Source organism: Eptatretus burgeri, chromosome 17 (assembly GCF_056783735.1).
Source record: "Eptatretus burgeri isolate ZD-2024b chromosome 17, Ebu_testis_v1, whole genome shotgun sequence".
NCBI lineage: Eukaryota > Metazoa > Chordata > Myxini > Myxiniformes > Myxinidae > Eptatretus > Eptatretus burgeri.
Genome location: NC_140977.1, coordinates 17,322,523 through 17,348,176, shown reverse-complemented (window position 1 = coordinate 17,348,176; position 25,654 = coordinate 17,322,523). Strand labels below are relative to the sequence as shown.

Below are 25,654 nucleotides of genomic sequence, written 5' to 3'. Positions count from 1 at the left end.
AATGCTTTGCAGAGATCAACACAGGCTGCAAGCAGCCCCTGCCGAAACTCTCGTCTGCGTTCGGTAAGGACCCGAAGGGCAAGGACAGTCAATCGTTGAGCTCTTTGGTGCAAAGCCTGACTGCTCTCTGTGCTGGTGCTGGTGCAGATGGTAGCGAACCCTATAAATAATTATCCGTGCAAAAAAACTTGCCCAGAACTGAGAGCAGCCTTCACCCCTCGGTAGTTGTTGCATTCCTGACGATCACCCTTCCCTTTCCAGAGAGGGACAACAAGGCCCCTCTTCCAGTCTGTTGGGATGATGCCTGTGTTCCAGGCAGAGCACAGAACTGCAGGCAACGACATGAGTGCAGCATTTCCACAAGCCTTGAGACGTTCAGCATGGATGCCATAAATCGCAGGATCTTTACACCCATTTCAACCGGTTTCCACAAACGAAGGTGGAGCACAGTTGATTGGAGGGTCAGCCATAGGGAGAGTAACACCCCTGACATCCAACTCAACAGTTGGTGGATCAGCTTGGTACAGCCACTCAAAGTAACCGGCCCAATGGGCCTTCACTTCAGACTCCACTGTCAAGAGCCCACCACCATCCGCTCGAATTGCACGACACCGAGGGACGGGCTTGTAGTACTGCAGCGTAGCAAACCAATTGTTCGACTTTTCATAAAAACACCAAAATTGGTACATATGTTGACTAATGTATTCTGAACAATTCTGGATTTGGAGCCTCTCGAGATTTTGCCTTGGTCAGCTTTTGCGGCCATTTTCCAAAATGGCCGCCATTCTACTTCAACAACATGGGATATCTGTCATTGTTATTCTCTTTGTAGGTTTACAATGATCTACAATGAGTTCAAGGCAGGCCACTTCACAGTGCAAAAGACCAAGAGGGCATTCTCAGCAATTCCTCTTGACCAAGTGCATGAACAAAACAATGCCCGTGTCAAGAGTGACGGAGGTGCCGTTGGCCTGACGGACAATCCCAGTGCTCTGAGGCGCTGGATGGTCGCCGGACCCGAGGTGGCCAGAGTGATCATGGAGTTTGAGGAGGGGAACATGCATCCAAATGCCAATGAGGAGACACATCACCATTAAGAAACACCACGTGCACAGGAAGCATTTGCCAAAGATGTACAATCAATTGTGGCTGTCATTGAAGAGCTGGGGAATCCCTTCGAGGAGGATAGTCCAGATTTGCTGGTCCTAGACACCAAGGAGATTGCCGATCCTGCAGTGATTGAAACAGTTCGCACTGCCAAGCAGATTGGACAAGAACAGTTTCAGGCATATTCAAAGGATTGCCTCATCGACAGAACCAAGACTATTGACGAACCTATAAAGAGGAACAAACTCCCCCTCTTCGGAACAGACAGAAGACCAAAAGCACCCAAACGAAAGGAAGCATCTGTGAAGAATGATATGGCCTTATTTGCAAGGCTCCATAGGCTGCCAGAACCGCAATGGGAACCTGGACGAGTTCTTCTGTCATGAAAATCAAGCATGCCCTCCCGCGTTATCTGATGCAGGTAAACTACACCTGGGTAGCAAAAGCGACTTGCTGGTGTGCCTTGAAGGCGTTGCTGAAGCTCAGTCTGATGCACCTACTGCCACTTCTGTTGTCCTTGATGGCACCATCATCATGCAGATGTTGAAGCCTGGCACTGCCAAGACATTTGAAGAATATGCCAACCAAGTCTTCATCCCATACGTCGCGGGGCAGCTGCGTCGTGCTTCACGTCTCGACCTCATTTGGGATAGCTTCAAAGATGGTGACAAGGGAGAAATGAGGAAAAGGGGTGTGATGGCGCGTGGTGAGCACCGCAGCATACCAGGAAACTGGAAGAGTTTCCTACGTGTCGACGCAAACAAGGTGGAGCTCTTCACCTTCCTATCCAATGTGCTGGTGCAGTCCTTCCATGACGAGGCAAAGGAGCTGGTAGTCACTGATGGTGAAGCAGTCATCTGCCTTCCAAGGCAGGAAGATGAAAGCTCTCTGGCTCCATGCGGTCAAGAAGAGGCGGACACTCACATCATGCTACATGTGGCCCATGCTGCAGAACATGACCACCGTCGGATTCAAGTTCGAACCGTAGACACCGACGTCGTCGTCTTGGCAGTGGCCCAGGCACTACCATGCGTGGATGAACTCTGGATTGCCTTTGGGATGGGCAAGAACGACCGCTACAGCCCTGCCCATGAAATAGCTGCCTCCCTCGGTCCACAGAAGGCACGTGCCCTCCCTGTCTTCCATGCCATGACCGGATGTGACACGGTATCAGCATTCATGGGGCATGGGAAGAAATCTGCCTGGGCCACATGGAACTCGTTTCCAGAACTGACAGATTCTCTTGTGACCCTGACCACCACGCCAGTCAACATCCAGGATGACACAATGCACTGTATTGAAAGGTTTGTGGTGCTCCTCTATGACCGCACCAGTCCATTTACGGACGTCAACGAGGCCAGAAAGAAACTCTTCGCCAAGAGGAACTCCGTCCAGCGCATCCCACCTACCTACGATGCTTTGGAACAGCATGTGAAGAGATCAGTCTTCCAGGGTGGCTATGTCTGGGGGCAGGTCTTGGTCCCTCAACCCGTGCTTCCATCACCAACAAGCTGGGGTTGGTGGCAAACAGAGGATGGGTCCTACAAATCGCTCTGGACCACACTCCCTGAGGCTTTAAAAAGCTGCTTCGAGCTGGTGTCGTGCGGCTGCAAAAAAGGCTGTAGAAACCGCTGCAAATGCAAGAAGGCTAATCTGCAATGCACTGGACTGTGTGCTTGTGAAGGAGAATGCCAGTAGACAGACGCAGTAGACACAGACTGAGATATCGGCCTAGCTTAGAATGTGCAAATGCAAAGTTGCATTGCTTGTAAAAGTGTTGACTTCTTGATCCAGAGCCAGTACACTTGAGCTCAGAAACTCATATTGTACTGGACTGATGTATGTGTGTACCATGTGTCCTGGTAGAATGGTAGTAGACCGTAAACCGTAGCCGCTTCAAAGTGAAGTGTGCAATAATTTGACTACATTTTCTGAGTTTATCATTATCACGATTATCAGTTCCCTTTTCAAAATAGAGTAAAGTATGTAATCTATAATGCAATTTTTGTTGATTCCAAACCCATTGAATGTGATGAATATCATTTGACTCTTGTTCTCCAGGCAATAATGGGTACTTTTCAGTAAAAAGTTTCGGGAGAGCAGCAATTTACAAATCAAATAATGTCAATTTTACCAAAAATACTGGCTCATAATATTTGAATACGCCTTTTCATGGTCAATTTGCTGAATTTTACACTTTCCTTATATCTACCACCAATACAATAAGAAAATAAGAGCATATAGCCAATTTCGCTAAAGTAGAATGGTGGCCATTTTGGAAAATGGTCGCCGAAGCTGACCAAGGCACAATCTCGGGTGGCTCCATATCTAGAATTGTTCGGAATACATTATTCTACATGTGTACCAATTTTGGTGCTTTTATGCAAATTTGAACAATTGATCTGAAATATCAGACTACGCTGCAGGACTATTGGAGGAACGCAATGCACAAATTCCCCTGTAAGCAGGACGAGAATCACACGACCACAGGTGATACTCTACCGCCTCCCAGATTCCTCACACACAAGTCTCCTTATCCACCCTCAGCGCACATACCGTTTTACACCTCAACTCCCTGAACAGCTCAGCTCTGCCATTAAGCCTGGCCCTGCGACTCTGGTCAATGGTATCCAGTGTCCTTTCTTCGCCCTCCGGTGAGTTCCAAGACATCCACTGGCAACATCAAGGATGGTGGTCTTTAAGGCACTCCACAACTCTTCAGGATTCCGCAAGGGACCCAGACCCTCCCCCCCCCCGCCAAATCCCCACTCAGCCTGTTAAAAAAAAAACTCCTCAGCTACCCTCTACATCGATGAGCTTGCCAACATCTAGTCGAGGCCGGGAAGCTGCAACTTCAGTGTTGCCACCACAAGCCTGTGGTCGGTATTGAAGAACTGAGCACTCTGGTAGACGCTGCAGTTCTGGATAATCATCCAGCAACCATCAATGAGCATATGGCCAATCTCCTTTGCCACACCACCAGCATTGGAATACCAAGTCCAGCAATGAGCCTGTGGACAATAAAACCATGAACCAGTCACCCTAAATCCATGACTTCTTGCAAAGTCAAGCAACTTGGTGCTATTCTGGTTTACAGTTCCACACCATTTCGGACCAACACATGTCTCATAACCATCCCCATCAGTTCCAGTTGATGCATTGAAATCCCCCAAGACTCAAAGAGTATCTCGCCTGGGGCACTGACCAACCACAGACTCTAGCGTGGCATAGAATGCGTCCTTAGGCCGAGGTCACATTTGCCACGGCAGCCGTGGGGTCTCCAAAATCTGTGGCTACTAGCAATTTTACGGCGGCCGCAGTATTTCCACGGTCACACAATGTAGCAGTCACATATGTTTTTATTTTTCGGGTAGCCGCACGGCGTTTTTATAAATTGTGGAGACCGAAAACGTGGGGTTGCCGTACGGTCTTTGATTTGATGTCGCACGGTGACCTCAGGGCGTCCCTGCGGCGGCAATATAATTTTCAAGGCAGACGCAAGGAGACCTCAAGGTGTCCGCAAGGCGACCGCAGGGGGGCCTAAGGCGAACGTGCAGCCAGACGGACGGTAACGAGTGAGTACATATCCCAGTCCTTTTTTTTCGAAATAAAAATATACCAATATATATAACTGAATATACTATAACTATAATATACCGTGGTGTCCCCAGAATCCGAACGCCCCATTGTTTCAACAAATTGGAATCAGAACAATTTTTTCGAGAAAGTTTGGCCCAAAAACCCAATACATTTAAAAAAAAAAATCGAACAAAACGTAGCGTTCATGTTTGTTCACGTGTCTTCCCCACCTGTTCGACCAGCATCTTCGCGCTTTGTTCATTCAGTTCGTCGGTGGAAGCAAGTCACATTTGCTCTACGGCAAGGATAAGGCGGCCGTACGCCCTCTGAATTGACAGAAACGTGCGGCGGCCACAGAGAAACTGAGGTGGCCTTAGGGTGGCCCTATGCCGTTTGGCTATATTTTACAGGCCGTAGGGGTGCCGTGGAATTATAACTGCGGAGTTATAACTTTTTTCATTTCTACGCTCGCCGTAGCAATTCGACAAAGCCAAGCTATGACGTAGATGTGTTCCACGTCGACCGTACGGTGGGCTTGCGTTTTCCGTGCGGCTGCCGTAAGCTCTTCTTAATGAAAAATGAATTTTCCCAACCTCCAAAAAATTACGGCACCCCCACGTTTTCGGTCTCCACAATTTATAAACACGCCGTGCGGCTACCCGAAAAATAAAAACATGTGAGACTGCTACATTGTGTGACCGTGGAAATACTGTGGCCGCTTTATAATTGCGAGTGTCCGTACATTTTGTAGACCCTCAGGGCGCCGAGCCAAATGTGACTTAGGCCTTACCTCGTGTTTTCACCTCATTTTTTTTTTAAATCATCTTGTGTTTTAATTATTAACAAAAAAAGCAATCCGATCACGTGGTGTGACGGACTGTCGGGCAAGGATTGAATTTCACAGCAAAACCGGTTGTAATTTTTAATATCCATGATTACGTCAGCCCGATGCCTTTGATGAAAGTGATTGTGGTTCTGGGGGCATCATGTTGATGAGCTGCCCTGGGGGCAGCGCGCTCGCAGAGTGCACGAGCGATCGGAACCCAGGCCGGAGTACGAGCCTGTGTGGACCTTTGGATGTGGTGATTGTACCAGTTTACATACAATACACCACCACCGAAGGTCATTTACTCATCTTATTTTACCTTAAACATGGGGAATTTCAGTTTAAAGTGTCTTGAAAGTGGGTTTTCTTTGGGTCCACGAACGGATTAATTCACTTTCCATTATTTCTTATTGGGAAAATATTTTTTTGAATCCGAACTTTTTGCAATCCGAACAGCCTCCAGGAACGAATTAAATTCGGATTCTGGGGGCACCACTGTGTATAGGCAAACAACTATACTCCAATCTCTAGCGGTAGCGCACGGTGGACGCACGGTCGACGCAGACTGCCACGGAGGCCGTACGTAGGTGCACGGCGGGCGTAGGGGAACCTTGCGTCGACCTTGCGTCGCCCATAGGGAGTCACACAGACCGCAAGGCCACCGCACGGCGACCGTGTAAATAGTGCGGCCGCCGTAATTTTGAGGGGGTTGTGAAAATTCATTTTTCATTGAGAAGAGCTTACGGCAGCTGCACGAATAACGCAAGCCCACCATATGGTCGACGTGGATCACATCTATGTCATAGCTTGGCTTGTCTAATTGCTACGGCGAGCATAGAAATGAAAAAAAAGTTATAACTCCACGATTTCATTCCACGGCGACCCTACGGCCTGTAAAATATAGGCAAATGGCGTAGGGCCACCCTGAGGCCACCTCAGTTTCTCTGCAGCTGCCGCACGTTTCTGTCAATTCAGAGGGCGTACGGCCGCCTTATCCTCGCCGTAGAGCAAATGTGACTGAGGCCTTAACGGTGAGATCACTCGCCTAAGTTGGAGCATATATTGTTGAAGATTTGGCGTCACTTAACAGCACCGCCGTCTCAGGGGTTATAACGCCGGCTAGCTCGGCACAGGTCTCGAGTCACGTGCCTCGGATCGCGATACCAAAGTACACCTGGGCCTTACCAGTTGGGGAAATGGATCCCAGCTACAGACTGGGTTTGTCAGAGACCGAGCGAAGTCTGCCAGTCCGTAGCCCGTTTGGTTTTAAATTCAAATTGAGTGGATTGTTCCTCAGCATGGCACAAATAAACTCAAGGCGGCAACTTTCACATTAATCAGCCAGATTTATTGGGGGAACATCGGGGAATACGACACAAGCAAAACATTCACGACAATGTGATAATTCATCTATCACCCGCTCTTAACTAGGGAGCTACGGATACGGGTTTCGAAGGGAGCCCTAGCGAGATAAACCTTAGGCCTGGACGACATGCAGACAAGATGCAGACAAGACACGGAGTACTTGGTAGTGCCTCATGGACGAGAGGAACATTGTCGAAGGCATGAATGTGGCTCATGACAAGCCGATGTCAACGGATTTGAGCGCCCAAGCTCAAGCATGCCGCGTGCCAAAATGGCGCTCGTACTCCTATTCTCGGCACCGCTTGCGCACCAGCGTGGCAAGATCGCACTCGTTCTCTTATCGGCACCGCTTGCGCACGCAACCTCGGCACGTCCAGCCCCCGTGAGGTCGATGGCACAGGAGCAAAAGATCTATGGTATGTTCCAGCTGGCTCCCCAGAAGGTCCAGTATGCGAATCCAGACCAGGCCAAATCTGGGTGTTGGGCTCCGCAGGCGGATTGACGGGATGAAAGACGATGTGGTCCAGCCGCGTAGGGAGTAAGGACAGTCAGGGTCCCTGTGGCTGGACTCAGGATGAACCTGGGAATGTCCTGCACGCTGGATTCATGGCCAAGGAGGAACAGCTCGTCGAGTCACTCCTCATCAAGCAGATCCCAGATTGACTGAACAGTTCCTTTCTTGCCTTCTTGGGGCGGGCTTTACGGACCGCCTCCAGGGACATGTGATTGGTCCATCGTTCGAGCCCACAGCAGCTCTCCGCCAATGGGTTGTTGGCACGTCTTGCTGACTGACTGTCAGGGCGCTGGTTAGGAGGGGGGAAGGAAGAAGATGGCGCCTCTCGGTACACCACCACCATATGAACACTGGACAGCCTGCTACACCTCCCGACACACATGTAACGTCCAATTACCGAACAACCTGGCTAAACATGCATTCAAGGGGGGACCTGGGATAATCCTATATTTAATAACCCACTAAGGGCCCATTTCCGCAACAATATTGATACCAGGGAAATGACACCCAATGAGTGACAAATCCTTTGTATCATAATATGCTCGTTGACAGGTGTTACCTCGATTTTCATTGGAATCAACAACTCCTTGGTAATGGTAACCATCAGAGCAACCAGACCAATAGTTGGTGTAACCACACGCTATGATCTCGCCACAATCCGGTCTCCGAACCTCAGAGAGTGCTACAATAACGATGTTTAAACGCTTGAGCTCAGATGATGAGACAGGTGATCATGCTCTCTCAGGGATAGGACATTCCAGGAACCCACCCAAAGGGACCGTCTCGATCTGTCCGTGGGGAGCATGGGTTGCAGTGCCGGATTAAGCCTCGGCTGGCCCCAAGGCACATTTTTAAATTTTTAGAGAATGGCCTGAAAAATTTAAATTATATCTCAGGCTCATGGAAATGGACCCCAGACAAAAGATGAACTGATTCAAGAACAAAATATTTAATACAAAAAAAGACAAACATTTAATGTGAAAAGAAAATATTTTATTTAATCCCTCAATACAATTTGCAGTGTATGAATGTATGCATGACAAAACACGTACAGATTTGGCACTTTGCTTTACAGTTTACGAGACCTGAGATTGCAACCTTGTGCGCTTTTACAACTGCAAACTCTTCAATTACGGAACTGAAGTCCAGTTCTCGGAGGAAATCACTTTCAATGCACAAAAGGGCCAACACACCAAGACGCTGTTGATGCATGGTAGAACGCTTCACATCTTTGATTCTCTTTTGCTGCGAAAATGAGCGTTCTCCTGAACAATTGGTGGCCATCAGTGCTAAGTGTATTCGGAGAGCCACTTCAGTGTTTGGAAAGGCTGCATTAACTCCAGTGGTGTGCAGCAGCGCAAACATATGCTGTGCACACCCTGTTGAGGGGGAACTTGAGGGCAGTTTGTTTTTATACCAGCAAATAAACTGACGGAACTCTGATGCAAAATAAGTATTCAGATCCTTGTGATACACACTGACGAGCCCTGTAATAGCAGTGTTGATATCCTCGTCGGTCATAGAGTCAAAATCTGTCAGAACGCCAAACCGCTGCAGCACTACAGAATACGCCTCTGTGCGTTTCTGCAATGCACTTGGCAGTTGGTCAATGATGACATAAAATGTATTAACTTTGAATTGTTGTTGGCCCGTCATCCCTTCTGTGGCATCAGTAACATTTCCATCATTGTCACGCTTCTTACGCTTGGGCATTCGCCGACTTTCGGATTTGTAAGTGCTGTTGCCGCAGCGATCACATGTTTGTTGCTCATAGAAATCAAAATTTTCTCTGCGCGCATGTAAAAACTCATTCAAACTCTTCAGCAGACAAATAGCCGGTGTTAATTCTATGGTGGCACTTTGCAACAACTTGCTGCAGCAGTTGAAGCGCTGCAAAATATCATTCCAAAGTTCACACATCAGGGCAACTTCTATGGTGTCCATCTTTTCTGCTAAAGAATCCGCCTCATTTTGTGTCTCCCCGTTCTGATTTTCATCTGCAGAGATCTCTTCTCAGAGCATTCTGGAACTGGCGGTAACCACGGAACAGAGCTTCAGTGGCATCAGCTCGGGCAGACCACCGGGTATCCGATGGGTGTTTCGAAACAAGGCAGGGAGGTTCCAGGTTGCTGTTCCACATGGGTCTGCAGGACACTACAACGGTGCGTGAATGCCACAAAGAACGCATGCAGGCGCTGCAAAAACCCCCAAAAATGAAACCGCTTCAATGCAACAATCCGCCGCGGCCTGACCAACTAGGTTCAAAGAGTGACCTACACAGGGAATGTAATCAACCAAACTGTTCTTGTTCTTCAAAATTTGCTGCATACCATTGTACTTGCCCGACATATTACTAGCATTGTCATACATCTGACCGCGGCAATTGTCAAAGTCGATGTCATGGTCCTTCAAGTATTGGAGTAGAGTATCAGCAAGATTCTGACCTGTATGACTAGAGATACTAATGAACGTGAGGAAACGCTCGACAGGCTTGTGATCTGTCACGTTGACGTAGCGGAGGATGATAGTGAGCTGGTCTGTATGGGCAATGTCTGGTGTGGAGTCCACTGAAACGGAGAAATACCGCGACTTCGAAATCTCATCCTTGATGCGACCAAGTACTTGCTTGCCCATCATAGCAATTAATTCTTCGCAGATTGCTTTTGACAAATAAGACATGTGACCGCGACCCCGATTGGCATGGTAATGGATGTGCTGGGACAACAACGGATCAAACTGGCCAATCAACTCCAAAATGCCCAAGTAATTACCATTGCTGCTGGAGCCAACAATTTCGTTACTACCTCGAAACGACTGACCGCTCTCGCAAAGAAAAGTAATTGTGGCAACACAACGTGTCAACACATTTTTCCAATAGCTGCGCTGCTCCAGCATGTTTTGATGCAATTGCTTATCAACTCGACAGGCATCAGCACTCCGCTGACAAAATGTTAGAACTGATTCTATGTGCTTTGGGCTGATTTCATGGGCCCTCAAGTACTGAGCCGTATCCTTCCAATCAGTAAATCCTGAGCCAGAAAGCTGTGCACCTCTGTCAAAGGAAAACAGAAAACGCAAGCTTTGGCAGGAGAATAAACCAACCAATCACGATCAGCTCCCTCCTCATTTGGCAAAACCCGTTTGAAGGCACTGGCATTAAGAAGGCTATTCACCCCAGAGTATTCGCGCTTCGTTTCTGGATAACTGTCATCCAAGTTCCGAAAATGGTCAGTGCCCAAGCTGATGCACACATGGCGCAGTTTTGTCTGTGATGTTACCAAACAACCCGACATCGTTGGGAATCAGTGGAGTCGACACTGAAGCACCTTCGCCCCTCGTGTCACCATCGTCGGCCGGCCTGTCTTCGACAGGATCAACTGCGGGGGATGTTGAAGGGGAGTCCTTCGTTGAATCTATATCATCGCCACCACCAACACCAGCATCTTTCTCCACCACATGGAAAAACGATATCAATTTATGAGTCTTCTCGAGTAGTTGATCCTCCTTATGCTTTCTTTTTCTGCGACTCTTGAGCTCGCTCCCAGCCACCTTTGCGTCCTGACATAACGATGGATCGAATGTGTAAATAGAACATCAAATGTACAAGTTTTAAAACCTTTTATTATAAAATACAAACAACATTAAACACGATACAGTGTTTACCTCACCTCTGACCGCGTGGTCTAATGGCGACCGTGTCGAGTCTGAGGCGGGGCAGGGAGGACGCCCGCTCCCTGCCGATTGGCTAAGGAGGGATGCCGCGCCTACGCTAGACTCCGCCCACGCGCGCGCATGCGGGCTGACGTGCGCACGAAGAATGCCGCGAGCGTCATGACGTCAGGATGGACGTGAAGATGGCGTTGTTGTTGCGGAAGATGGGGTATTCCAAAAACAAATCGCAGCGCATTTACACTTATTCACCCATTAGACCAGGGGGAGGAAGCTATCTATAAAACACGTACTTACCGAGATAACTGAGCTGAAGGAACCTGCATGTTGTATGCGATAGATTTCCAAATTCGGAACAATATTACGAGACCAATAACAATTGTATGTTAAAAAAAAACAAAAAAAAAGAAGTTGCCTAAATTTTTGTGGCCCGAATTTTTGGCTGGCCCTAAGGCACATGCCTTGTCTGCCTGATGGTTAATCAGGCTCTGATGGGTTGTGGGCTCGTTCCACCCGCGGGGAGCACGGGTCACTTGATTAATCAAAACAATGAAAAGAATATATTGTTTTTGCCAAAGCACATCTTCACTTGTGTCCCCAAATTTCAGCTTCCTCGCTCCTCGTTCGCCGAGATGTCACGCGGCCAAACAAGAAAGAAAGGAAGCAAGAAAACAAACGGAGTCAAAACCGAGTACTCTTGTCCTTCGATGCCCGGCGATGACGTCATGCATCACCTCGTTATGGAATTTGTAATGAGTGATGGACAATAACTAACAAGGCCAAATAATTAGTCCTTGTAAGATGTTGGACACCTCTCCTTCCCAATTCCATATCCACACGATGCATTCCTGACAAGGCCATGCCAAATAACTAACAAGGCCAAAGAATCTCCACAGACAGTTATAATGACCTTGTTTCACATCTAACAATCATAATAAACTGAACCCTGATGCTGAATATAACAAAAGGTGAACCATGGAAACATCGAAAAGTACACTACGTGCACAACACCGCCTATACCACGAGCTTCAGGAATACTCACGAAGATGTTTAAAAACCAGAAATCTTCACAAAATTTCCTCTCCTCACAACTCGCTTCAGGAAATGTTTCTTTCGCTGTTCGTGTCCCGGGAACTCGGATCCACGTTTGGATCTTCTTCTTCTCTTTTATATTATATATTTGTTACTTCTCTCGAATCCCCCTCATCCCCACGATCGTGTATTACCAGAACATTACTTCCAAATTAAAACGATTCCACACAAAAATATTCATCCCTGAATAAAAACGAGGAGGAAATGCAGGTCCGACTTGCTAAGCTGGAAGATACACCTTCCTACAGGTGTCTTGAAGACCTCGAGAGAACATTGAGACCGTAGCTTGTGGACATGTGGTTGTTGATTGTTGACTTGTGTTTGGTTGTTGTTTCGTCAATGGGTACAGTGCGGTGGAGTCAGACATTCATTCATTTCGAGTGCAGCCTGTGGCTATTTGTTGGCATCATTGCTCGGAACACCGTTGTGCCGGTGATGCAGTGCCCCCCTGCTGGTTTGGGTAGGAATTTACAATTTGTTCAGGGTGCCGGTGACAGCTCGCCGACTCTTCACGAAGTACACAATGGGATATTTAACTTCTGCCAAGTTATTGTGACAGACAGAATGCTCGGTTTTAACGTCCATCCGAGGGACTGCGCACACACTGATGAACCACCATGTTGATGTTGAAACACCAGGATGACGGTTCAAAGCTGGGTCAGGATTCGAACTTTGTTGGGACAAACTGTCAATATATATATATATATATATATATATATATATATATATATATATATATATATATATATATATAAATGTCAGAGTGTGTGTGTGTGTGTGTGTGTGTGTGTGTGTGTGTGTGTGTGTGTGTGTGTGTGTCCTCCATAACTCTAAAACCATAACACCGAGCAAACTGAAACTTTGCATGTACACCAAGTAGCCCAAGAACCCACAAAGGTTTATTTGGGTTTTGTTCGCCAATAGGTCTGAGAGGTGTTTCTGGAGTGAAAATGTCTGTAGAATTCGAATATGCTGGTCTGATAAAAAACAAAACTTGAACAGTTTTCCACAAATTGCGTTTTTATAGGGGTACCCTATAATTTCCCGTGAATGCATTTCGTTTCGTAAACGTTCTGAACGAACTTTATAAGTAATTAATTTCGACTCGAGCCCAATAGCTGCACCCAAAAATGAAAAATCATGCTGAAGCTTATCGCTGGCCGGATTCCATGAACTGTTCTGTTTCTCAATTTGACTTCAAAAAAGTTGGATTAGCCTGACTTCAATGATTAACCCCAATTTTACTTACCGGCGCGTTTTATTGGGTCGCCGAAATAGGTGACCCTTATTGTTGGGTGGCTGAAATAGGTGACCCTTATTGTCAGTAACTCTGTCTGTTTGGATGTTTGTTCGTTTGTCATCAGCATAATTGGTGGTAAACGTGGGTGGATTTTGACCAAACTCGGGTGGTAGGTACATCTTATGACCTCGTGCTTTGGAAATTGTGATGGTTGCTAGGGACGCTTTGGTTCCCCAGCAACAACCGAGAAACCTTCAAAATCGGTACCGTTCACGCGAAATCAATTCCGAAAGCCATTATCCCACGTAGGGTTATGAAATTTGGCACGAATGATCTACAGGTGATGCTCTATCAAATAAATTCCGGTTTTTGTGATATATGGAATACTTTAGCCGCAGCGCCCCCTACAATTAGGGTATGCGTGAAAATTGGCGAAAATTGAAGGCCCCCCAGCGACCAGGTGAGTGCATCGATACGAATGAAACTTTGCAGGTTCAGGGTTCTCGATGAGTACTCCAACTTTGCCTCAGGACATAATGACCGATTTTGCTTAGGTCAGGGGTCAAAGGTCAATTAGTGCAAAAATCGACAAAATGCGAGAGCTGGAGGTGCCTTCGCGCCAAACGCTACTCCTCCTAGGGTTATGGTCGGATGGTCATGAAAATTCACACTAATCGTCTAGAATATATTGTGCACAAACTATCGAGCCGGATTTTCGATTTAGATCTTTGTTCACCCACAGCACCCCCTCGAACTTTGGGGATTTCCGATTTCAAACCACATTTTCGGTACTTTTCATTCAATTGGATACCGAGTAGTTATCAGTAGATGGAACTGGATGAGATTTGATATGCATAATGTTAAGGTGATTCCCTATCCACTAAATGACATCCATTTTGCTCTATATCTTATAGTTTCCATGCTCGGCGACCCATCGCCGCCTCCCGGCTTGTCATCATATTTTTTGTGTATTTTCTCCAATCCTGAAATTTTCAAGAGGATTATTTACAAAACAAATGTACTATTTTGAATAACTATCATTGCCCTTTCCTGTGCAAAAACAATCACGCAAAACGGTTTATATTTTGCAGAGTAATGACTAGAAGAGCAGACATGGGGTGACTTGGACAATATCGCAGTTTTTGAGATTTACACAATTCTCAAGCAATTGACTCACTCAAACTCAAATATAGAAATGGTAGCCAATTTATAATATAAGCTCCAATGTATTTAATAAAACATAAGGCAGCTATTTTTTTATTATGTCAATATCTATCAAATAGATGCCTCATGCTTAATTTTGTGGATATGAACAGTGAAATGATTAAACGTAATCTTAAATAGGGCAAATATGCAGAATGATTATAATCATAATTATAATCTTGCATATAATTATAATTGCATATAATTATACAGGAGCTATTATTTTTCAGAGTAAATCATTGCATAAATATAGCTGCCTTTTGCATAAAATAAAAAACTTGCCATACAATTATGATTGGCTCGTAAACCCCATAGCCAATAATTGATTTCAACCAAATTTTGTATGAGTGGTCGAATTAGGAAGTGGAACAAACTGAGGGTAGGTATAAGTTTAATGCAATTTTTTTTTTAAATTATGGGGCTCCAGAAGCACCCAAATGTGTGTGTGTGCGTCCATCCATGCATGTGTCCGGATTCTACCGATTGGTTGGACAGTTTGCCTGACTGCACCCACAATGTGTACACCACGGCGATCGTGTTGTTGATGCAAAGTCAAAGACATCATATTCACAATCACCATGCTCTTCCTATAAGTTTTCCCTTCAGTGTAAAACAACAAAAACGACAGTAAGAAGGATTCTGAGCTGAGTGGCATCACAGACTTTGTGAAGCTAGGCCTCAGTGATCGATTCAGCACTCTGTTATACACTGCCCAAATAAATATGTGGCATTCTCTCAAGCAGCATTTCAACATGGAGGTGATGCAAGTCCTTGCTCTTACTTTCAACAATTTTCTCTTAAAATTGAGAGTTGACCAGGTGACCGTGACGGGTTTCTGTGAGGTTGGTGACAGCATGATAGAGGAATATGAAAAGCGTTACATGGATGAGGAGGATGAGGAGTGGTGGAGGAGGGGGTGGGGGTTGTGGCACTGGAAAGATGAAACAGATCTGGAAGAGGGGTGATTGGGAACTTTTGCTGGTAAGGGGTTTGAAGTGTTGATGTGGGGAGGGGATTGATGGCTTTCAGCAAGAGAGGGAAGGTGAGGACTTGGTGGAGAGCAAAAATGTGACAGAGTTGGGAGGAAGAGGTTAAAGCTTTGGAGGGTGAGAAATTTTGGAAGGTGGGAAGAGGTAGTATTTTTTAGAGACATTGTTGAGGCTCGTGCAGGAGCCAGTACAGTGAACAAACGGTTCAGGACATAACAGACAAAAACAGGAAGCGAAACACACATACTGATACATATGTTGCACGAAATGGAAACACAAGGAAAGTCTAATGAAGGAAGACTGGAAAATTGGACTGAGGGAATTTGGGGGGGGGGGGGTTAATGAGGGTAGAAAAGATCAAGATTTAGGATTGCGGATGATCTGATATGGTGGACAACAGCTGTCTTTAAGACCTGGAGGGAAGAATGAGATTGAAGTGGATGTGAAAGTTGATTCCAAAGCTGGGAAAAAAACAGAGAACCAAAATGAGTTGAGGTGAGCAGTGATCCTGCATTTAGGTAGTTTCAGCAGGAGGGGGTTGATGTTGGAGCGTGAGCCCTGTAAGACCAGAAAGGAGGAGGAAGAAGACCACTGACCTGTCTGCGATGGGAAAGTGATGGGCCCATCGACTCATCTTCATCGTGAGACATTTCAACGATCTTGACAGCCTTGGTTTCCATGGCGTCAAACTAAGTAAAATGTGAGGCAGGGGAGCCAGCACAGAGGGGAGAGCAGTACTCCAGTATGCTGCAGACGAAGGCCTTGTATGTGGATTGGAGTTCACATGTGCCAAGGAAGGACTTTGTATGACAGAGAAAGGACGGACTTGTACGAAGGAAGGACTTTCTCTCCCAACAATGGATGGAGGTCCTCAATGCCGTACATGAAATCAGAGCCATATCCCGAGATAAATCGCATGCTTTTGACACGGTCTGGCACCCTTCCCTGCTCACCAAACTCTCTTCCTATGGTATCCAAAGCCACCTCCACTCATGGCTCGCAGACTTCGTCTCCTGTCGCAGTCAATGTGTGGCCCTAAATGAAGTTCTTTCATCCCCTCTTCTTGTCCAGGCTGGAGTTCTTCAAGGTAGTGTTCTGGGCCCTGTTCTTTTTCTGCTTTTCATCAATGATCTATCCAACTCTCTGGAAAATCCTCTTTATCGCTTTATGAGATGAGAGGATTCTATTGCCACTCGTTGACTATGAGAGTGGGGGAAGTCAGTAAGCCATGTGTGTAATTGGCCTTGAATGCCATAGGCAGATAGTGGAGAGTAAAGCAGGATGCCAGACCATATCAAAAGCAAGAGATATGTCCAGAGAGACAGCTCTGATCTCTCTGACATTGAGGGCCTCCATCCATTGTTGGAAGAGCAGAACCAGCATGTCCAAGGTGGAGTGACCTGATCTGAAACCAAATTGGTGATCTGAGATGAGGTTTTTGGAGAAAATTAAGAATTTCATTTCAATTGAGATGATGGATTCTACTACCTTGCTCATGATTGGAAGCAAACTGAGAGGTCTGTCGTTGAAGGGATCAATTTTTGTTCCTTTTTGTATGTCATGCAGTGGGGTTGGCAGATTTCCATGCAGATTGAAGATGACGTTCCACAAATGACAGGGTGAAAAGGGCAGAGAGAGGATGTGCAAGAGCAGTAGAGCAGGTTTTTTTTTTGAAGGACACGTGATCTGATGCGTCTGGTTCAGTCGGGAACGGAGTCAGGGTCAAGGAGTGAAAGAACCTTCTCTAACTTCTCAGGTGCAAAATACACAAAGTCCAAGAGGATTTGGGAATGACAGGAAAGGATGGGTTCCAGTGTGAGAAGTTGGGGACACAAATTTGAAAGCAAACACAGAACTGAGACATTCGGCCTCCATAAAAGCAGAGTTGAGTGTGGTGCCATTTGAAGAGAGGAAGGGCAGCATACTCCAGAGACAGACTTAACAAGGCACCACGAGGTTTTAGAGGAGGGAGACATGTTTGAAAGCTAATTCTTGAGGTAAGGCAGATGTTGTTTTCTCACTCTCCTGAGAGTGGACACACAATTGTTGGGAACCTTTCGGAATGCACTGACACGCCTTCCAGGAAGAGAAGGATTCAGTACACCATGGTCAGGAAGAAGGGGAGGTCAATTGAAGATGACATGGGATTAATCTGTGCATGACAGAGAGAGAGGCTTTCTGTGTAAGAATTCCCAGGCTGACTTAGCATCAGTTGAGTTGTTCTCAAAATTGCATGTGTCAGTTTACTCACAGGAAAAATGTCATTGCCCACAGGTATGTATGTATGTGTGTGTGTGTGTGTGTGTGTGTGTGTGTGTGTGTGTGTGTGTGTGTGTGTGTGTGTATGTGTGTCACTGTCTGGAGAGTGTGGGGAGGAGGGCTACTGATGCAATCACCCTATGGGTAATGTGGTGGTGTGTTTCAAGGAGGGATGATTGAGTGAAAGATTTTTTTACAAATTGCACAATGGTGTTGAAATTGTCTCATATGACTTCTCAAATGAATTCTTATGTGCCTTTTCATGTGGGATTACCGATCGTAACATTTCCTACAAATTGTGTTCTGGGCCCAGTCCGATTGCCGATCTTCATAAATGATTGTCTCTCCCTGACTCTGGAAAATCCTCTATATCCAATCCATCCACCTTCCAAACTTTCAGTTTTCCCTCCTGGGATTTTCCTTCTGTATCCATCTTGTCCACCCCTATGCATCCTCTCCTGCCTCTCATTCCTCCACACACCTATTGTTTGTCCAAGTGTGCCGATAGAGGCCGTCAACTCTGCTGTTGGTGTTTCCCCCATCTCTCAGAGTTCTCTGTAAAAAAGTTTAAAAAAATAAAAAAGTGTGCTCACCATTGTGAATTCTGAAGCGTCTCATAAATGTGGATGACAAATTAAAATATTTTCAACAAAATGTGCATTTGTTTGGGTTTTTTCATTGTGAATGGTCAAGTGTGTTTTAAGGGTGGATGACAAGTCAAAAGATTTTCCACAAACTGTGTATTTGTTTGGGCTTTTTCATTGTGAATGGTCAAGTGTGTTTTAAGGGTGGATGACAAGTCAAAAGATTTTCCACAAAGTGTGTATTTGTTTGGGCTTTTTCATTGTGAATGGTCAAGTGTGTTTTAAGGGTGGATGACAAGTCAAAAGATTTTCCACAAAGTGTGTATTTGTTTGGGCTTTTTCATTGTGAATGGTCAAGTGTGTTTTAAGGGTGGATGACAAGTCAAAAGATTTTCCACAAACTGTACATTTGAATGGGTATTCACCATTGTGAATTTTCATGTGCATTTTGAGGTTGGATGACTGAATAAAAGCTTTTCTACAAACTGTGCATTTGTATGGGCGTCCTCCATTGTGAATTCTCATGTGTGATTTAAGATTGGATGACTGATTAAAAGATTTTCCACAAACTGTACATTTGTACGGCGTTCGCCATTGTGAATTCTCAGATGTGATTTCAGGTGACATGACTGATTAAACGATTTTCCACAAACTTTGCATTTGTACGGGCGTTCTCCACTGTGAATTATCATGTGCCTTTTCAGGATGGATGGCAAATGAAAAGATTTTCCACAAACTGTGCATTTGTACGGGCATTCGCGATTGTGAATTCGCATGTGTTTTTTAATGGTGGACGAATGTTTGAAAGATTTTCCACAAATGGTGCATTTGTACGTGCGTTCACCATTGTGAATTATCATGTGCATTTTAATGGTGGATGGCCAAATAAAAGATTTTCCACAAACGGTGCATTTGTATGGGCGTTCACCATTGTGAATTCGCACATGTGTTTTAAGGTTGGATGGCTGATTAAATGATTTTCCACAAACTGTGCATTTGTACGTGCGTTCACCATTGTGAATTAACATGTGCATTTTAAGGTTGGATGGCTGATTAAAATATTTTCCACAAACTGTACATTTGTATGGGTGTTCACCGCTGTGAATTAGCATGTGCGTTTTAAGGGTAGATGGCCAATTAAAAGATTTTCCACAAAATGTGCATTTGTATGGGCGTTCACCAATGTGAATTAGCATGTGTGTTTTAAGGTTGGATGGCCAATTAAAAGATTTTGCACAAAATGTGCATTTGTATTGGCGTTCACCATTGTGAATTAACATGTGCGTTTTAAGGTTGCATGACTGATTAAAAGATTTTCCACAAACTGTGCATTTGTACGGGCGTTCACCGCTGTGAATTAACATGTGTGTTTTCAGGGTGGATGACCAATTAAAAGATTTTCCACAAACCGTGCATTTGTACGGGCGTTCTACATTGTGATTTTTCATGTGAATTTTAAAGCTGAATGAATGAATGAAGGATTCTTCACACTTTAAACATTTGTACGGGTGTTCACCATTGTGAATTCGCATGTGTGTTTTAAGGTTGGATGAATGATTAAAAGATCTTGCACATCTTGAACATTTGTATGGGCGATCTCCATTGTGAATTTTCTCATGTGTTTTAAGTGTGGATGACTGATTAAAAGATTTTCCACAACTTGTGCATTTGTATTGGCGCTCACCATTGTGAATTCTCATGTGTGTTTTAAGATTGGATGACCGATTGAAAGATTTTCCACAAACTGTGCATTTGTGCGGACGTTCTCCATTGTGAATTCTCATGTGTGTTTTAAGATTGGATGACCGATTAAAAGATTTTTCACAAACTGTGCATTGGTATGGGTGCTCACCATTGTGAATCATCATGTGCTTTTTAAGGTTAGATGACTGATTGAACGATTTTCCACAAGTTTTGCATTTGTATGAATGTTCAGCTTTCTTTCCTTTGTGAGACTTTGTCACTGCAACCATTTCATTATTTGGCTTGTCTTGTTTGTAAAAAGTTCTCCTCTTGCTCGTTTCAGTTGGCGAGTGCTGCGTGCGTGTGTCTGAGCCATTCATACAAGTCGGTGCAGTCTCCCTTTGAGATTCCATGGATCCTCCTGCAAATACATCACATGACAGGTAAAAAAAAAAAATCAGATTCTGTGCATTGTTCAGCACTTGATAATTCTGACAAATGTACCCAAACATGCACTGTACATATGTGTTTTTCAATTGAGAAAAGTAAAAAAATTATTCTTGATGTAAATATACAGTAATACGTGAAAGTTTGGGTTTACTCCCATGATATTCATACTGTTACGGTTGTGGGGGTAGATGGAAGAATTTAATGGGGAATATTGTTACAAATTTGGAAGCCTTGTGCACACAGACAGACAGACGTCCCCGTAGCTTAGTTATTTCGACAAGTATGTGTTTATAGTTAGGGCCCCCTACCTCTGTCTAATGGGAATTACATGTGTGCACGACGAATTACTTTTTTTAGTCAGGGGTTTTGCAATAAAAATCGAGCCTCCAGCCAACCGAAACCATCACTCCTTCACTTCACACATCGCGCCATTACACACGGCGTGTCCAGCCACGTACGTGGGCGGAGATTTCCATCGCCTCAGATCGGGACTTCGCCCAGAAAGGCAGGGGCATGCCCCTTGTCCAATCACGCACAGAGGGCAACTTTCCCACGACACCCCGGCCAATGAGGATTGACATTCTTTAAGAGGGCGACTTTCCCACGACACCTCGGCCAATGAGGGTGGAGATTGCCACAGAGGGCGACTTTTCCACGACACCCTGGCCAATGAGGGTGGAGATCGCCTCAGATGGCGATTTTCTTACCCCGAACAAGAAAGATATTGTTGTGGTTGACGAAATTCGCAAACCACCATTCAGGTCCCGTAGGTGAGATATCTCTGTAAGTATATGTGTAGTTAGCCCAAACCCGTTATTTAGAGGGAATAAATGTCATTCATCCGGGCTGCGACCCTTTTAGATAGCCGTTTTTCTTTTACTATCTTTATTTTGGACCAGCTGCCATTACTACCACCACAACCACCACCATCCACCTTCTCCACAACCGTTCACACACCAACCACCAACCGCAACGCTGCTTCACAACAACAGCAACGCCAACAGCCACGACCTTTACCGTCACAACTCGCCCTCGCAACCATCGCATCACCGCCATTCCCGCACCGCTTGTGGGCACCGATACTGGACTCGTACAGGGCGCGCACCGAGCAGCGGGTGCAAAAACACCAGCCTTTCCGAGAAATCGGATCAAGAATGATTCACGCCCACTTCTGTTCCGTCCTATCAGCGAGCGTGGGGCGATTTGGCCCCACCTCCAGGCGCGTCGGAGTATAATCGCTATAGGCAGATTCGCGGATCAAGAATGATTCACGCCCACTTTTCCTCTGTCCAATGGGGAGCGTGGCTCCGCCCCCGAGCGATTCCTGATCCAAAAATCTGCATATGATTTCTCCTGTCGCACTATAAAGCGCCGAGCGCGGAGCGAATCAGGGCAGTTGGACGGAGTTGAGAAGAGTGGAGAGTGGGAGAGTTGGAGAGTTGTGGCGGCAGCGAAGGCAGTTGGGAAGAGTTGAGAGTTGAGAAGAGAAAAGAGTTGGAGAGTTGTGGCGGCGGCGAAATCAGTCGAGAGAGTGTCTGTCGGGGTCCGGAGAGGCTGGAGAAGCCAAGAATCTTTGTGGAGGTCGGCGCTCGTGTCAGAGTCGGGGAGCTGCGGAGAGGGGAGGCCGGTAACGCGATCGAGGTCGCAGTGGAGTCGCTCGTCGCGGGACCCAAGCCATCCAGATATCCTCACCCCCCCGAGCATCAACAACCCCTCCCTGTTTCCCCCCCGCGCTGAGATAGTGTGAGAAGGGGGCCCCGTTCCCACCCCATTCCAGGCAGTGCCAGCGAGGCCCGCGGAGTCGGGGCGCCGCCGCCATTTTGCGGCTCATCACCAGACGGGTAGGCTCGACGCGGTCTCGGCCCCAGGCCCGTCTGCCCCCTTATCGTTGAGGGTGGCCCCTTTTTTCTTTTGCTTTGGAGTATATGTGTTGTCGGCGCCGTCTGTGAAGTAAAACTGTGTAAGTGTTGCCGTGTGCTCGCGTAGTCGGTAGTAGATCTGCATTGTGTTTCTCTTTTGTTGCATTTGCTTTTTGTGCAGAATTGTCGTGTCACTTTTACATTTGCTTTTGGTGCATAATTGTATATGTGTGCTTTCCGTTTGCCGCGGAATAAATGTGCTTTATGTTGAACTGTTTTTCCCGTTTCGCTTCGTCTTTTCTTTAATTGAATCTCCATCTTACTTCACGTAAAGGGTTGGTCATGGGCTAAATACGCCCGATAATTAATCGGAACCGTTGAGGTTGACGATAACACCGCTCGGTTATCCCGATAGTACGGAACGGGTCGCTTAAAGTGGCCCGTGTCCGAAGTCGACCTGCGGCGAGGTGCGATCGCCCGGTCTACCCTCCGTGTGGGTACTTAGGTAGGTTGAATTTGGCGAGCAACCCTATCCCACGCGGGGGGGGCGATTGGCACGATCGTGCTGAGGCCGAAAGGCCCACCCGTGACTAGTTCCCGGCGTTAGTCCGAGAGGGTCACGACGGGATTGTCCGTCCAGTGGGCGACGTGCCGCAATTCGAGTTACGTGGCCGCTCGCACGCCGGCGGGCGCGAATCCACAACACTGTTGTCAGGAGTGGGACACAAACCCATCCCCCTCCTCGCGGCACTGGTGTCGGAGAGCGGGAAAACGGGCTCTCCTGTCTCCAGCTAAATTCACGGGAATCGGTCCAGGGGTGAGAGGAGCGACCCCCGATTCCCTCCAAATTACGAGCGATTCAAATTAACCTTTTACGAGAAATAAGATGGCGTCTCAAGGCGAGCGGGAGCCGGGGGTATTAGAAATGGATTTAGAATGTGTAGAATCCATGGTCCAGGATGAAATCCCCGTGCAGGAAATGTTGGTTGTGCAGGAACACGAACTCGCCCAACTGAACCCAGAGCCCGAAATAGGTGCGGCGGCGGCCGCGGTGTATGACACCTCCCCTCCCCCTCTCCGCCAAAACCCCCCGATCCTTGCCGAATCGGCTCACCCAAGCGCACCCGACATGGCCCAGCTATGCGCCATGCTGGCGGCAATGACAGCGAAGATGGATACAAACACAAATGAAATGATAAACGAAATAAAGGGCATGAACGAAAATATGGATACAAACACAAATGAAATGATAAACGAAATAAAAGGCATGAACGAAAAGATGGATACAAACACAAACGAAATAAAACGCATGAACGAAAAGATGGAAACAAATGCACTCAAAATGAAGGAAGAAATGAAAGGGCTGCGGGGTGAGACGCAGAGCATGGGCCGAAGCCTGCAGGCGGGCATGAAGGCAGTAACCGGGGAGCTTAAAATGGCGACTCCACGTGTGGGAGCGAACGAGCTGGGAGGGAGTGCAACGGCTGTCGAGCCCGCGGTGGAGGCGGGTAAGGAAAAAATAATTCGGGGGACGTGTTGGGCGAGGGTCGTGACGGAAAAAGTGACGGTAACCGAGAGGGAAAAACTAATTGGGGTGACGGAGACGTGCACGAGGGAGATAACAAGGGAAGAGACGGAAATAATAGTTGAGACAAGGGAGGTAAAGGGTGAAGAGGTGACTGAGTTGGCAGAGACACGGGAGATGGGAACGATAGAGGGAAGACTACACGATGAAGACGGGGTAAGTGACGCACACACACACACACACGGAGGTAGTGGAGGATAATGGGGGTGAGCTCGCGGACTGGGTAGAGACCCGGTGCGAGCAGTTGGATGGCCTCCTCCAGGAACGAGGGGAGGGAGTATTCCCCCTTGAAGCGAGTCACGACCAGGTGGGTTCGGTCGTGTCGAGCGAGTTCGGGGGGAGGAGTGCTGCGAACGGGTGCACGGAAAGCTTGGGGGGTATAGAGGCCCCGGAGACCCTTGTGGGGACACTAATCCCCAGTGTGGTTGTCCCGGTGTGTGTGGTGTCGAGGTGTGTGTTCATGAGTGTGGCGAAATGCGTGCTGCAACGCACGCATAGCGTGGGTGCAAGGGCGTGTGTGAGAGCGACCGGGTGGGTGACAAAGACCCCGTGTGTGGAAGCGACCCCGTGTGTGAGTGGTGTGGTGGTAAGTGTGCAGAAGGGCGTGCTTCCCAGCACGCCGTGTGTGAGTGAAACACCGCGGTTGAGTGCCCCCGCGTGTGTGAGTGAGGCACGGTGTATGAGTGAGGCACCGCGGATGAGTGCCCCCGCGTGTGTGAGTAGTATGGTTTGTGTGAGGGAAATGGCACGAGTGAGTGAAAGGCCGCGAGTGAGTGGAGCCACGTGTGCGAGGGTAATGGCATGCGTGAGTGAGCGGCCGAGTGTGAGAGAGACAGCGTGTGCAAGGTCGCTGTTTGTAAGGGAGATGTCGGTCGGCATGTGTGAACATGCAGCCGCGTCTCCCAGTGTGAGTTTAATGGTGAGGTGTGTTAGCGTCGTAACACGCGGGAGTGCGTGTGTGGAATGGAGAGGGAGACTGCGACAGAGGAAAGAAAGCCGAGTAGCGGCTGTAGTTGTTTCGGGGACCGTGCCGGGTTCACCCAGCAGCGAGCGCGAGGTCCGTGCCGTGCAACGCACGAGGCCCCCACGTGCTCGCTTACGAGAGTGAAGTCCCGGTCCGGAAACGAGCGCGGTGAATGTTGCCGATCCCGCGACGGACAAAGTTTAGGCAGGATTATGGATTTGGACCGGACGGGTTCTCCACGCGATCGTGTGTGTTAAGCTCCAATGGGCAAAGCACATGTGTTCGCGTGGGGAACCCCTCGAGACGTGGGGCTTGTGTTTTTTTTTTATGCGCACGGTGACGTCATGGCTGCACGTGGGGTTGGAATCCGGCAGGAGGGGTATCCCTGCCGGATGGTACCGTCCAAGGAGGGACGAGGTACAAGTGCAGCTGCATGACGTCACGGGCAGGTGCAAAGTGCGCGAGCTGTGAGTTGCCGCGCTGGTGCTGCGCATGTAAAAAAAAAAATAAAATAAAATAAAAAGAGCAAGCCTCACTTTCGGGTGCACAGGATTCCCGGGCAAGGGGTGGAAGACCCCCTTACCTGGGCACAGGAGGAAACTAGTTAGGGGGAAGGGTTAGCTTAGCTAGACCGACTTCATGGGGCAGGGGTAAGTCCTCATGGAGTCCGTGGAATGGATGAGTTA

At 47.2% G+C, this 25,654-nt stretch overlaps 2 protein-coding genes and 1 pseudogene across 4 annotated transcripts in view; all 3 read right to left on the bottom strand.

Annotated features, from left to right (window-relative positions):
* LOC147009428 (uncharacterized) overlaps positions 1–25,654 on the bottom strand; it is a 74,845-nt gene that overhangs the window by 32,711 nt on the left and 16,480 nt on the right. The window lies entirely within an intron of this gene.
* On the bottom strand, positions 6,839–12,824 carry LOC147009429 (uncharacterized). Of its 2 annotated transcripts, none has more exons than XR_015052855.1 (2): positions 12,103–12,824; positions 6,839–7,759 (listed from the first exon to the last, which is right to left on the bottom strand). XR_015052855.1 is itself a non-coding variant. In XM_085862140.1 (2 exons), the coding sequence occupies exon 2, from the start codon at positions 9,333–9,335 to the stop codon at positions 8,397–8,399; it is 939 nt and encodes a 312-aa protein (XP_085718266.1). In that variant the 5' UTR covers positions 9,336–10,949; positions 12,103–12,824; the 3' UTR covers positions 7,779–8,396. The 2 variants fall into 2 exon arrangements, 1 of the variants encoding a protein (XP_085718266.1); XM_085862140.1 differs by lacking the exon at positions 6,839–7,759 and adding an exon at positions 7,779–10,949.
* The window catches only part of LOC147009427 (uncharacterized), a 30,007-nt pseudogene continuing 17,366 nt past the window's right edge, over positions 13,014–25,654 (bottom strand). The window contains exon 4 of the transcript XR_015052826.1: positions 13,014–20,531. The product of XR_015052826.1 is annotated as an uncharacterized LOC147009427 (transcript). The remainder of the gene's footprint in view (positions 20,532–25,654) is intronic.

Bases quoted from the DNA above. Each gene is read 5' to 3' on its own strand.
- LOC147009429 (XM_085862140.1), bottom strand. From the start codon at position 9,335: ATGGACACCATAGAAGTTGCCCTGATGTGTGAACTTTGGAATGATATT.